Consider the following 14,266-nt stretch of genomic DNA (forward strand, 5'->3'; position numbering starts at 1 on the left):
ATAATGCAAATCATAATATTTCTGACTTTTCAGACAGAACTAAAATTAATAGACACTGGAATCACACTGCTCATACATTTATCAATAATCTTTGCATGTAACACAACATTAGAGCATGAAGCTTCTGCTCCTTGAATGTTTTCACAGTGAATTCAAAAAAGCCTACCTATACGTGACAGCATCTTTCTTGATATGCTGCGTTTTTCTCTACCGCTATGATTAATCTCCTATTTATCCATTTTGAAATTTGAAAACGTGCTTACATTTAACAGAGCATATAAATATATTAATTTAAAACATCTTGGTTTAGACCCTTGCTGTATTGAAAACGTTCACTAATATCCCAGTTTGCTGTATTCATAGCCAAGTATTTGATCTCCCAAATGCTTTCATTACTTGAATGTAATGTGTGACTATTACCTTTTGTTATACTAGGGTATTACTTGCATTAAGATAGTTATAAAAAAAACTTCAAACCGTTCAGGTTCAAAAATGTAGGTCAGCAGCAGCTTTCCATTTGGAGCAAGAGTTAGCCGGATTACATATTTTGGGGTTTGTGTTACTATGTTTTCATGAGTGTCTTGTGCATTCTGTAAATTATATTGTTTGGGGAAAACAATTATGGGACCAAAAATGTCTCTCGCTCTTTGATCGACTCCTGTTGAACTGCAAATAAGTACGCAGAACATATTGAAAACGGCCCTGTATATAAAAGCATCATCAGTGCAAATGACCGTTAGAATCTGGAGACAGCTGGACAATGTGGACAACTGCAAAGATGCTACCGCTGCAGAATTTTAGGTTAAATTTTATAACCGTCTTCACATACAATATAAATCTTCAGGGGGCGGGTGGTTGGGGGTGGGGGGCGGAATCCAAAACAACTCTAATTTCTCCGTCACAGGAGTAAACGTGTCCCTGCCCTCGGAACACGAGGCGGCTGCTGAGAACGGCACACGGGGCTGGGGGGCAGCGTGCGGCCCCCGAAAGTTTGACCGATCCATCTGCTCTGGCACAGCTGGAGCGCATGGCGGCCCCTCGCCTCCCTCCCGCCGAACCGGCCCGCGCGGGGCAGCGCCGCCGGCGCCACCCTCGGCCCCGCAGCACCCGGGACAGTCGCGCTCCCCGCCCCGCCCCCGCGGCGTTCGCCGGCCCGGGGCGCCCGTCGGGGCCCGCCTCGACCCCTCGCCCGGAGCAGCCCCCGCGGGTTCGGCGCTCCGCGCAGGCCGCGACCCCCGGCGCGCACACGGGCGGGACCCCGCTGGGAGCGGGGGGACCCGCGGGGGCCGCGCCCCCCCATCCCGCCGCGCTGCCGGGAGAGCAGGCAGGGGAGCGGGAGCCCGAGCAAGTCCAGCGTGGAGTCCAGTCCGCGTTTTGCGGGTGCGCGGGAGCGATCGGGGCGGAGGGGGCGATGGCTGCCGGCGCTGGCTCGCTCGCTCCCTCATGCCATGCTGGGCCAGCGCGGCTCCGGCAGACGTGTGTTTACCCATATCCGGGTTAGGGAGGAAAGGAGGAGGAAAAAAAAAAAGTTTCATTTAAACCTGAACAAAAAAACTTTCAACATGAAATCACACAGCGGGAACGGGCACGGACCGTAAGGCGTTCTTACCATTTCTAACCTCAACCACGGACTCGGGGAGGGAAATCGCTGTAACTCGGTGCGTGCGGAGCGGTCCGCGGGGATATCAGGGCTCAGTCAAGTCCCTGCCCCGGCCGCTTCTCCTTCTGTCCCTCTCCTCTCTTTCCCCCCCACCCCTCTGCTCGCCCCCCATTTTTCAGGGTGGGAGTAGATTTTTTTTGTTTTGTTTAGTTTTTCAATTTTTTTTTTATTTTTTATTTTTGGTTTTTGGTAGTTGCTATTATCAGCACCAATTTCTCCGGACTCGCAATGTTGCGATGATCATGGCCGCGCAAGTCGCAGCGGCTCCGGCGAGTGCGAACAAGAGCAAGGGCAAAGCCCCGAGCCTGCCGGGCGGCCTGGGCCCAGAGCGAGGCCCGGGGGGGGCCGGGGCTCCCGGGCCGGGCCCCGCGCTGGGGGTCGGCGAGGGGAGTCCGGCCGGCAGCGGCAGCGTGAATAATTTAGATCACCATCTCCACCACCACCACCGCAGCGAGCCGCCGAACATGGCCAATAACGCGGCTCCCGCCGCTGCCGCCGGTAACAACAACAACAACGCCAGCGGCGGCGGTGGCGGCTCCTCCTCGGAGCCGGCTCTGAAGGAAGGTGGAAGCTCCTCGGAGTTATCTTCATCTTCTTCGTCTTCTTCCTCCTCCTCCTCCTCCTCCTCCAACCCGGGCTCGGCTATGGAGACGGGGCTGCTCCCCAACCACAAGCTGAAGAGCGTCGGAGGCGATCACCCCGCCGCGCCGCCCCACCACCACCACCATGCCCACCACCCGCATCACCATGCCCACCACCACCATGCCCACCACCCGCACCACCACCACCATGCACTACAGCAGCAGCTAAATCAATTCCCGCCGCCGCCGCCGCCGCAGCAGCCGCCGCCTCAGCACCATCCCGTGCAGAATAACAACAGCAGCCTCGGCGGCGGCGGCGGCGGCAGCGGCAGCAACAACAACGGCGGTGGCGGTGGCGGCGCTGCTCAGCCCAGTGCAGACATGGAGCAGCAGCAACATGGAGGAAAAGACAGTGTTTTGGGAGCTCAGGCCGAGCCTCCCCAGCAGCCGCAGCAAATGCTGAATAAAGGCGCCGACGAGGAGGAGATGCCCGGCAAGATGGGCGAGCCCATCGGCGGCCGCTACGACCACCCCGGCTTGGGACCCCTGGGCGGACAGCAGCAGCCCCAGCAGCCGCCCCCGAGCGCTGGGAGCGGCGGCGGCGGCCTCGGCGGCGGCGGCGGCGGGAGCGGGGGAGGCGGCGGCGGCCCCTCCGCGGTGGGTGTCTCGGAGTTCAATAGCTATTATGGCAACCCTGCCCCTGCCAGCAGCGCTACGGCGAGCCGCGCCGGGCCTTGCTTTGATCAACATGGCGGACAACAAAGCCCCGGGATGGGGATAATGCACCCCACGGCGGCCCCCAACAGCATGGACCCCCTGCAGAACTCCCACGAAGGGTACCCCAACAGCCAGTACAACCACTACCCGGGCTACGGCCGCGGCCCCAGCGGCGGCGGCGCGGGCGGCGGCGGCGGCGCGGGAGCCGTGGCGGCGGCGGCGGCGGCCGCCGGGGCAGGCGGCGGCGGCTACGGGGGCTCCGCGGCGGGCTACGGGGTGCTGAGCTCCCCGAGGCAGCCCAGCGGCGGCATGATGATGGGCCCCGGCGGCGGAGCCGGCCTCGGCAAGGCTGGTGCCGGCGCGGCGGCGGCGGCCGGCGGCTTTGCGCGGTTCTCCGGGCAGAACCAGCACCCGTCCGGGGCCACCCCTACCTTGAACCAGCTGCTCACGTCCCCCAGCCCCATGATGCGGAGCTACGGCAGCAGCTACCCCGACTACAGCAGCCCCAGCGCCCCGCCGCAGCCCCAGCCCCAGGCAGCGGCGGCCGCCCCGGGAAGCCAGCAGGCAGCGGCGGGCATGGGCATGGGCAAGGACATGGGCGCCCAGTACGGAGCGGCGAACCCGGCCTGGGCAGCGGCACAACAAAGGAACCACCCGGCGATGAGCCCAGGGAACACCGGGCAGGCCATCAGCAGGACCCAGGTAACTCCCCGCGCTCGGTTAATGACGGTTCATGCCTGCGTGTCGGGCTGTTAGTTTCTTTATAATTCACTTTTTTTCTCTCTCTCTCTCGCCTCCCCCCCCCCCCCCTTTTTGTCTTTTATTTTTTCCCTTCCCCCCCCACCTCCCCCCACCGCCCCCATTCTCTTCTGGGCCAGTTTTGCCCCTCGCTGCCTCCGTAGTGAGGGTGAGCTGTGCACAATGCGCGGCCCCGTTGGGGCTGGAGGCACCGGAGTGTGGCTTTCGCTGCCGAAATTGGGTTGTTCTCAGACCCAATTAATATTTCCCCCCACCACTTTGAAACAGCGTTGGAGAGACGCAGGGCCCGGAGGACAAGCAGCTCGGGACGGACGGGGGCGGGGGCTTGGATTTTGTAACCGGAGTGCCGGACCCGGGGGGCTCCCGGAGGATAACGTCCATTATCTTTTCACGGGGCCTTTTTTTTTTCTCTCTCTTTAACCCGTTGCTTTTTTTTTTTTTTTTTTTAAATCTCCGAGCAGAACGAGTTGCGCCGTTGCGCGCTCTCAGCAAATTAGTTTGTCACTGATTGGAGTTACCGCAGTGAGATCCACGTAACGCGGCCGCGCTCCTTTCCCTGTGGGAAGAGCGCGCGCGCGCGCGCCTGAGTGCGCGCGTGTTCGCCCGGTCCGCGCGGGTCGTCCCGGCCCGGTGACCTGAGGGGGATTCGCCCGCCGGCAGGAGCGTGCCGTGCGCGGGCGCGTAACTGCCTTTCACTTCTCCACAGACACACGCGGAAATTAAAAAAAAAAAAAAAAAAAAAAAAAAAAGAACAAAAAAGGAGGGGGGGGGGGGGGGGAAGAGGGAAAAGTCCTTGGCGTCAGCGAAGGGGCGCGGGCACCGGGGCAGGCCGCCTCCCCCGCTCCCTCCCGCACTCCTCTGCCCCATCCCCGGTAACTCCGGCGATCGATCGATGGATGGATCCGATCGATAGGCAGGCGCGATGATCGCGGGGCGGCGGGTGCGGCGCATCGCCTTTCCGGGGCGGCGCGGCGCGGTGCGGGAGGAATGCCGGCTGCCGGGCGCGACCCTTGGAGGAGCGTCCGGGTCTCCTCCGCCCGCCAGGTTGGGAATTTGAATTGTGGAGGTAAACTGGCTGCAACCGTCTCCCGACAGCTGCCTCCGAGTTGACATCTAATCTGCCATCTGATTGGCTCCGCGCGCGCCATTGGGCACCTCGCGCCGCTGATGTAAATAGAGGCGCTGGAGCGGCGCAGGCACAGGAGCCCCCGCCGCAAACACCGCCGGCACCGGGGGGCACCGGGGGGCACCGGGGCACCGCCAGCGCCGCCACCTTCCCCCGCCCCCCGGCCCGCCCGCGCCGCCTGCTTCTCCTGCGCACCGATTCATTCGTTCATCTACTTACCTATATTTACCTGCTTGGCTTAGATTTTTCTTTTAATTCTGATTAGAGGCGGCAGGGGAAGTGCCTCGTAATAACAGCGCTTTTGGACGAGGGGTTTGGGTTTTCGGGTCGCGCTCGCGCCTTCTACAGAAAAACCAAAAAAACAAAAAAACCCTGACAAACCCAAACGTTCTGTAATGTTGCGGATTATGGATATTATGCGAGGGATTGGATTTTTATGAAAAAGAAAAAAAAAAGGAAAAAAAAGAAACCAAATACTAGTTTTGTTGCATTTCTGTTAGCTCGATGCCTAACCTGTGCATGCCTCTTAAAAAGATCGTGTTTGCATGTGAGCTGCTGTAGGTGGAAAATGCCGTGTATTGTACAAAGAAGGGACGAAGGAACCGCTCTGCCAGAGGTTGTGTTTGTTTCAGCTGTGCAACAAATCCAGATATTAGGGAGAAAACGTGCTTTTGGGTTCGAATTGTGGTTAGAATACTTCAAGAAGCATCGGGAGCTGTTGATCTCATTATTTTTCTACACAAGTGTGAGATTAGGCTTGAATTCTCAGTAGGAAAGTGAATTGTGTTAAATGGAGTAGTGCATTAGAATTTTATGGGTTTCTTTTCCCTTCAACAAGATCTTTCTATTAAGAGCTGTTAAATCTTTTAACAGCTTTTAACAGCAAGGTCTGACAGGAACAAATGCAGGTGTATGCTTTTGGGGTCCTTCGACGGCTGGGTTTTTCCATAAAGTAATGAGTAGAATCTGGAAACGTCACCGCTTAATATTGCAAATGGTTTATTAATACTGAAAAAATAAACCCCAAAAAAACCACTTAGATGGGCTGTGTGTGTTTGTCTATGCCCAACAGACCATTCCTGTCATGTTTCTTCCAAGGAAATAAGATTTTTGTCTATGTGTGTGTGTTAATTTTTACTTTTTTTTAAAATTTGCAGTGGTAAAAGGGTCACTGGAACCTGTAATGTAACGAGGCCTCATATGCATCACCTTTCGTAATTACTCTAAAAATATTTGCATCGCCTCCTTTTAAACAGGTAGTTCAGAACTTGTGGCTTTAAAAGCTAGGAAGACCGTTGTCAGACATCATACATGCTTGTTCAGGGTGCTGTTTCTTCATGGCAGAGATTGTTTAAAGTATTTTATTTTTATTGGAGGAGTGAGAGTAAATTAATTTATGTCCTCAGTATGACCCTTAGAAATACTTCCTTATATTTATGGGCTTATATCCTTTCTTACAGATTTAGTTTTTCCTTTTCTCTTTTTATTTTTTTTTTCAGACCGTAAGAATTGACATGCGGCTTAGAAAGAGTAGTCTGGCAAGAACACAGTTTCTTTGATTATTTTTAAAATTATTTTTTCCTCAAAATAATTGTCATAAAGGCAAGTCATCATTGGTTTTTGTATTACGATTTTTTCATTTAACCAGCAAGAGATTGAGATAAATTTGTTTTTAGATTTTAAATTCATATTTTTTGATGTATAAAATGGATTGTGTAAAAAAAGTTACCGTTAGCTTGCAGAACACAATTGGTTTTGTACATTGTTGTGTATTTTTAATTCTCACATGTCAATCTCCATGTATGTTGTATCGTTAAGTACCAAAATTGATTGCTTTTTGAAAGAGAAAAGTGGAATATTTACTCCAGCATCTGAACAGAAGGCTTCTCTTTATTTTTTTTATAATCATCTGTGTGTGTGCTCTCGATATGTGTAAACACACATTAGAATATGCTCACTTGTCATGTGTCTTTGCAAAGCAGATGTTGATTGGCCCCTAAGCCTATAAGGAACTATTGTCCTGTGAGCAGAGGAAAAGGACTGACAGTAGGCTGCAACATCTGAGATGCTTGTTCAGGAAATTCTTGCCTCTGTTTGGGTAATCTTTGTAATATGCGGAGTGGTGGCATCCTACTCTGTACTAAGTTCTGTATTAGTCTAGCCTATTAAATTATTTAAGAAAATTCTGCTTCTGTTTAATTTAATCACCTTACCCAACTGAGAGATGTGATGGAAGCTTGGAATAGAGGCTTCCTGCTTCTGAAGAAACGCACATTTTCGAAGCAGAGGGATGTTGCTCATACAGATACAGTGATTTGGTGGTGGGGAACTTGTGTGATGCTAGTACAGTACCTTGTCATTCAGGTCTTTTGATTATTGATTAATCCTTGACAGCATGCAGATATTTAGAGTCCTGAGGCTCCTATTATTCTTTACTTCTGATTTGCACTGCGGTAGTTTAGCACATTAGCTGGCCTCTCAGTATGCACTTGGTACACGTCTTTCTCCTTTGTGCACGTGTGTATGATTTACATACACCTACACAGAAGGAGAGAACCTGGGTCTTTTCAGGAGTACCTGTAAGATACAGGGCAAGTGTTAGAAAAAAATCTGTCGGGCTGCTCTGAGTTCATGTATGTGTCATTCGTTTTGTTGCAGAGAAACTCTGAATATGCCTGATTCTGCAGCTCTTTTTATGCCAAATAGATTGCCCGTATTGAGGGTTCTGGCTAAGCCAAGGCTGCAGAATCATGTCCTGTGCCTGAAGGCCATTAAACAGCTGTTAGTGTGGTGAATAGATTCTTGATGTCTCAATGGGAGAATAAAATATATTTTTCCCTGTGCAGCTTCAAATAAACAGTTTAGTATTCACATAGGTTCTATTTAGAAGTAGCAAATAGCAATATTCACAGTTAGTAGCATCTATATATATATTACGACCATATATTTGACACTTTGTGGTTTGGTGTTCAGTTACTGGTTTCTGTAGTAGCGCTTATGCCTACACATGGAACAGCAGAACCCTGTGTACGACATACAATGAAGAAAGAGAGATGCAAACCTGCCTACTCTATTACTGCTTCCATAATGTAAGGATTCTTCTACTAAGCAGTCGATTACTGTCTTTTTGGCATTCTGATCTAAATCTTGGGGGATGAAAGCTAAGGCATTTAATCCATTACTAAATTTTCTAGTTACATATGTAAAATAATGTTTTTGAAATTACTAAAAATGGTGTGTTGGGTGATGCTTGTTCATTCTGAAATAGTGTCTTAGTTAAAAATAGATTAAATTCGTGCAATGAAAGCAAGTTTGATTAGCTACTGATAGATCTTTCTTACTTTCATGCCTAAAATACTTTGTTATAGGTATTTTGACATTCTGATCGTTAACATGAGAATGGCAGTAGTTTATTTACTCTTTGGTCCCTAAGATTGTACCTGTGCCCTATACCAGTTACATCTTTCAGTACTTCTTCAAAATGTGCCATTTATCAGGAGGCTTTGAAGATTCTCTGTGGATATGTAAAGCAGTATTGCCACATTCACTGTGCATGCATGCTTAAGGCTGCAGAATTTCAGTAGCATGTGTTTGTGGTAGGCTAACTTGCTAGAATATATTTTAGAATTGTGATTATTAAGGTACTTGGGAAAAAAACTTTTTTCTTTCAATTTTGGGGCTATTTACATAGTGTTAAATATATGTTTTGGTACGATTGAATGAGGACTTTAATTAAACTTAAATTAAAAGTATACCTTAGTGGTTTTCAAATTTGTTTTGAAAACTAGTAAGAGAAAAGTGCTGCTTAGTGGTGTTGTTTTTGTATTGCTTGGTGCTTATAGACGCAAATAAATGTAATGCACAAAAATCTTGTGGAGCCAATTGTATTGGAGTAAAATTTATTTTGAGGAAGTCTTGCCTGTTAATAAATTTAAAATTATTTTTCAGTAGACCTGAAGGGTTTCTGTACATCTGACGTATGTTTTGCCATTCAGATCATAGTATTACCCTTTTACTTTTTCTGTTCCCCAGTCGTACCTGTTCATGCTCAGTTTCACAAACAAATGCTGATGTGCTGGCAGAGTGCTGCAGTGTTTGTGTTGCAGGTGGGCTGGACAATTTCCGTTGTTGTACTTCCAGTTCTTAGAGTGTGGCATCCAGTAATCCACCAGGAACGTGTCAGTTCCAAAAAAGCCAAACCCATTCGGGGTGGTGTTCCACTGCAGTCGAGGAATCCTCAGGGATGAATGTATCTTAAAAAAACTATGTGAATTTGTGAACAGTGGGGACAGTAGATGAGTAATTTGTATAGGATTGATTTCTACTACCTGTATCTTCTCAGTAACAATATTCCAAGTACATTTGATCTTTATCCTGTTTTTCTAGAGTGCCTTGGACTGGAGTAAAAAATTTTTCTTCCTGTTGTACAAGGTGGGGAAACTCTGGCACATAACATCCACTTTGCTTCAGACAGGCACACCTGAGGACAAGTGTTTTGGAAATAGCCAGGGTCCTGGTGCCATAAACTCTAGCTTTCGAATAAATCCAATCTTAATGTGAGCACATTCTGTTGTGGGAGAACATAAGCTTTACTGGAATCTATTCAGCAAGTAAGAAGACAAATAACTGAGCGAAACAAGGTATTTGTCTGCTGCATCAGTACAGTCACCTTTAGCTAAAGGCACTGTAATCTAGAATTTCAGTATTCCTTGCACTGTTTTATCATTACATACCCAATATCATCTATATAAAATTGCTAGATTTCTCATAGAAATTAAACTCAGAGGAAAATTGAGTTGAACAAGTGCCCAGGAACTTAACGAGTGTCGTGGAACTTGTCTTTTGATGAGTATTCTGCACAGAGCACCAATGTCTGCTGGGGTGAGGTGCATACAGGGGGGCATGCCCAGGCTTCTTTACCACCAAGTCTGGCTGTTTAATCTGGCAGATACATTGTCTTCAGTTTTGAAGTGATTTGATGCGGAAATCACATTTGTGTCTTATTTATAGGTTGCTTTTCACATGGGAATTGTTTTTACTGCAAATATGAAGTACCTTTGTATTCCCAATGTAGGATGCTTATGCTATCTGAAGGTGCCTGCAGTTGTTTTGGAAATTGTGAAACCTGAGATGGTTGTCCTGATACTTTTATTAAAATATTTTATTTACGTTTATTAAAATGAATGTGAAATATGTGTGAAAGTTTTTGGCAGGCATGATTTGAAAGGATGTTGATACACTGTGCATTTATATTCCATGTATAGTTGAAACGTTAGTTTCCTTATAAACTTAACAAGTTTATAAACAGCTGAATTTCTGAATGTGTAGTGGCCAATTTGTGGATATAAAACAGAGTCTGATGGTTCTGCAGCATGTATAAGGAACTGCTTTCAGTACAGTGTGATCTACCTAGGTTCATATTACTTTTTGCATTTGAGTCATTGTGGCTTAGTAATTACATCAGAAGGTGTAGATAAATAGATAATATAGAAGTATGTAGAAGTGTGTAGTCTATTTATTAGTTTTTCTCCAGTTTTAAGAGCTGTTAATTAATCTCTTGCACCTGAACATGCACAATTGCCAAATTATGTCCTGCATTTAAGAATTCACTGCTGTGATCGGTCTTCACCCTACGTTGTAGGCTTCTCAGATTTGAAGATACTGAATTCAGGTTTGTGATGTAGTTAATTGTTTATGAAGACATCCATCTGAGTGATGTGCCCTCTGACACTTCCATCTGTAAGGCTGTGCCACTGATCTCCCCTGCCACCCACGTCAGTCTCTTCCTGACCATTGGAGGGTGGGGAAAGTATATTCTTCTAATATTTCTATTTCTTTTATACCTTTTTTTTAATTAAGGAAGTAGATCCACATGGAATTTTAGTTCATTGCTGAAAAGATAATAAACATGAAAATGGGAAAAACCCTTGATGTGTAAATTCCTTTTTATTTTTTTAAGGGATAGTGTTAGTTGTGTTACTATTAGAGTCTTGTGAACTTCTGCTTCAGTTTCTTGTACTCATGGGGTTTTGGGGAGGTTGTTTGGGTTTTTTGTCTTTTGTTTGGTATTTATTTTAGCTATCTACTTACTCAAGAAGTAAATCTTAGGTAGCAAGGCTTTCTCTTTCGATGTGATTCTGCCAAGTTACTGGATCAACTTACTTGCCCTTTAAAAACCATGTGGCTAGCTTCACTGTGAAGTTCTGTTGTTGCAGCTACATAGTTAGATTCAGGGAATTAATTGCATCCTTGACTAATAGCTGTTGTGGCAAACCCCTTTGCATTTAGTTTACCATTGGGGTGGTAGCTTATCTTCACTGCCAAAATAACAGCCTTTATGAGAAGCCTCTCTTGAGGGGTTTGTGGGTTATGGCTGTTGAGGTATTTTGCTGAGTTTTTCAGAAGGTAGATAGTTCTACAACAGGTTTTGGTCACCTTTTAAAAGGGCAAAGAGGTCTGTGTTGCATGGCAAAGAGGACTGTCCTGGCTGTAGCAGTCCCTGGTACAGCTGTCTTTCATAGAAGGACCTCAAGTTGGAGCGTGGTTGTTCTTTGTTTGTTCAAGTAAAGAAAGGAAATCGGTTCGGAAAATCCCAAAAGGAGGGATTCTGTTTTAAAACATAATTGTAGTCATGTGTGCTGTTCCCAGTGTGGACATGGCTTAATTCACAGATTGATTGAAGTGGAATAGTGCCTTCTTTACACAAGCAGTGAATTCAGCCATGGTAAGTAAGTTACGTGACTTCAGGAAAGTGGTATTAGTAGAGGATTGGTGCAGGAATTCCTGATATCTCACAGCTGGCTGTATGAGCTAAAGGTAGCTGGTTTCACTGACTGATACCTCAGTTTCCCCATCTTAAAATAAGGATAATATTTGCCTTATTGAATCATTTGAGTTTGATGTGCAGTTTTAATTACAGAGTAATGCACAATAAATAGGCAGCCTAAATACTTGTTACATGCGAAGGTATCCAGTCTGCACTGTGACTTCTTCTGTTTGGATGGGATCTGAGACTTGGTGTTCCCAGCATTGATCATGTTATTTGGTTAGCTTGTCAGACTTACTTGTTTGTAAGCAAGATACTGAAACATCAGCTCTGAAAATTTCTTTTGAAAGCACAAGGGCAGGATTTGTAGTTCTTAAATTTTATTCTTTTAAAGTTAAAAATAAAGATAAGGAGGTTTGTTTTGACAGCATCAAAGGAATATGCTGGTTTGTTTGCAGCCTTTGATTTGGATGGAATGTATGGAGTTCTGTATTTTTTTTGTGTGTAGCAATTTGTGTTGTGAGTATTTTGGATTTTCTGTTTATATGAAGTGTTAGTATTGATGTCTTGTTTCCAGGCGTGTTTTATGGAAAATAATTGCGCTTTTTGTGATATTTTTGCTTTTAAAGTCAGTGTTTCTTATTTGATTGAAATTCCCAAGCGAAGAAAAGTAAAAAACACGTTCTTTAGAGCTGTTGCTGTTTTAAGTTTATAGTTGGTCACAGAGGCTATTTAAAGAAATATTTTTGGAAAAAATAGAGGTAGGTACATTTGAGGCTGTTTTAGCTGCTCACCAGCTGTAGCAAAATAATTTTACTTGGCAGTTTCACTTGTATTTGAAAGTAGGCAGAAAGGTCGACTTGTGTCGGGGAGGCATCTTGTTGGTGCCCGGCATGCAGCGACCGTGGATCGTGCCGGGATGCGCGGATGGCGGTGGCTGTTCTGCCGAAGCGGTGCCTGGCGGGGCCATTTCCCTGGCGGGACACGGGGACGGGAAAGGCGGGGAGGGAGGCGGGCGGGGTCCCGGGCCGGTGGCAGCGTCTGTGCAAGTCGCACACGCGAAGCGAGCTTGTTCTCTTGTGCGGCGTCACATGATCAAAATATTTTCCCCTTTGCCGCTGCCAGAAGCTATCTATTGCTTTTCAGCATCTCGCCGCTCGGGCAGCGGGCCAGGCGCTGCTCCCGGCCGCGGGATGATGCCCCGGCCTCACCGGTGCGAGCGTGGGCAGCGAGTTTGTGTCCAGCCATGGATGGCCCTTGGCGTGCCCTGCCTGCCTGGGGAAGAAGGTTTTCTCTGCCTTCACAGCTGAGAGGCAGCGCCGTGTGGAGAATTTCCAGCGTTTTAAGTGACACTTACCTTACATTTAAATTTTTTGCTGGTAAGGAGGTGCTGCATTTGTTTGTCTCGTATGTTGCGTTTTGGTTCACAATATATGTATTTTGTCTTTTAAATCCCGAAGCTAACATGCATCCCTTGTGATAGCCCCCCCCCTCCCCCCCCTTGCAGCCTGGCACAGAGCCGGTTTTTCTACTAACAAACTGTAGGAGCTACAAATTCAGCAACATTTCTGAGATTTTTAACTTTGTGCAGAATGCTCTTTTTGTTGTTGAACATGTGGTGTGCAAATACGAATGGAAATAGTGCTATGGAGGATTTTGTTGCGGGTTTTTTTAAGTATTAAAAACACATTTTGCTTTTCTAATAAACCCCATAACCAGACCTTTTAATGTTTTGATATAAATAGTAATTACACTAACTGAGATCCAACCACAACTAAAAAAAAGCATTTAAAATCATTCAGAAGAAAAGTTCCCAACTTAATGGAGCTTTTCCTTTAAAGAGGAGGGGCTGATTGGGCAGCAGCATCTGAAACAAAGTGTCTCGCATTTTAGAACAGTGTTCTTGACCTGATCAGGGGGTTGGAGTAGAGACCAATATTTAAAGTTTTTTCCAAGAATTAGCTAGGAATCCAAAGGCTACTTCAGTCTAAGCTGTTGCGAGCTTTATGTGTGATTGCTGATGGCAGTCAGAACGTTTTCTGGATTAACTGAGACCCTTGAAATGTTTTAGATTTAAGTTGGGCTAACATGGACTGGTTATTTCATGTATTTGGACATTTAGAGATTTGGTTGTTGACAGGAAACTTGCTAAATGCAGCTGTTTGAACAAGCAGTGGAGAGGGATTCTCTGTCCCAGGAAGCCTTCTCCTAGCCACACATTCTTCCTTTTAGTTCTTCAGCTCATTTAAATAATAATAGCAACAGCAACAATGCACTTTCTCATTAAGAGGAAGGTTGAGGAGGGCCTGAGTGAGCTGTTACTTTGCTGGAATGTGGTTGACAGAGTGGTGGATGCAGTCTTCTACTTTTTCTGCAGATACCAATGTTGTTATCTGCCAGCTCTGTTGTGTGATGTGGTTGCTCAACACTCTTCCTCTGTATTTTCCCCCTCTGAGTGAAAGATTTATTTGTGGGTTTTTTGCATCTGTTTAACTTCTTTTCTTCCCAAAGTCATAGTACTTTGTTTTATGATTTCCAAATGTTATAATCTCTTTTTGCTCCTTTGTCTTGTGATACTTATTTTTATTTCTTATATTTTACATTCTTAAAATGTCTTTCTCACTTTCCAAGTCATTGGAGTGATGGAAAAGTCATCC

At 46.8% G+C, this 14,266-nt stretch overlaps 1 protein-coding gene across 4 annotated transcripts in view; it reads left to right on the forward strand.

Moving 5' to 3' along the window:
- Window positions 1–1,678: 1,678 nt before the first annotated feature.
- The window catches only part of ARID1B (AT-rich interaction domain 1B), a 322,479-nt gene continuing 309,891 nt past the window's right edge, over window positions 1,679–14,266 (forward strand). For 3 of the 4 annotated variants that reach the window (XM_062490065.1, XM_062490061.1, XM_062490064.1), the window contains exon 1: window positions 1,679–3,660. In XM_062490065.1, the coding sequence (XP_062346049.1) occupies window positions 1,897–3,660 (1,764 nt within the window). In that variant the 5' untranslated portion in view covers window positions 1,679–1,896. The remainder of the gene's footprint in view (window positions 3,661–14,266) is intronic. The other variant, XM_062490063.1, reaches the window with a different exon arrangement.

The sequence above is a fragment of the Cinclus cinclus genome, chromosome 3 (assembly GCF_963662255.1).
Source record: "Cinclus cinclus chromosome 3, bCinCin1.1, whole genome shotgun sequence".
NCBI classification, from domain to species: domain Eukaryota; kingdom Metazoa; phylum Chordata; class Aves; order Passeriformes; family Cinclidae; genus Cinclus; species Cinclus cinclus.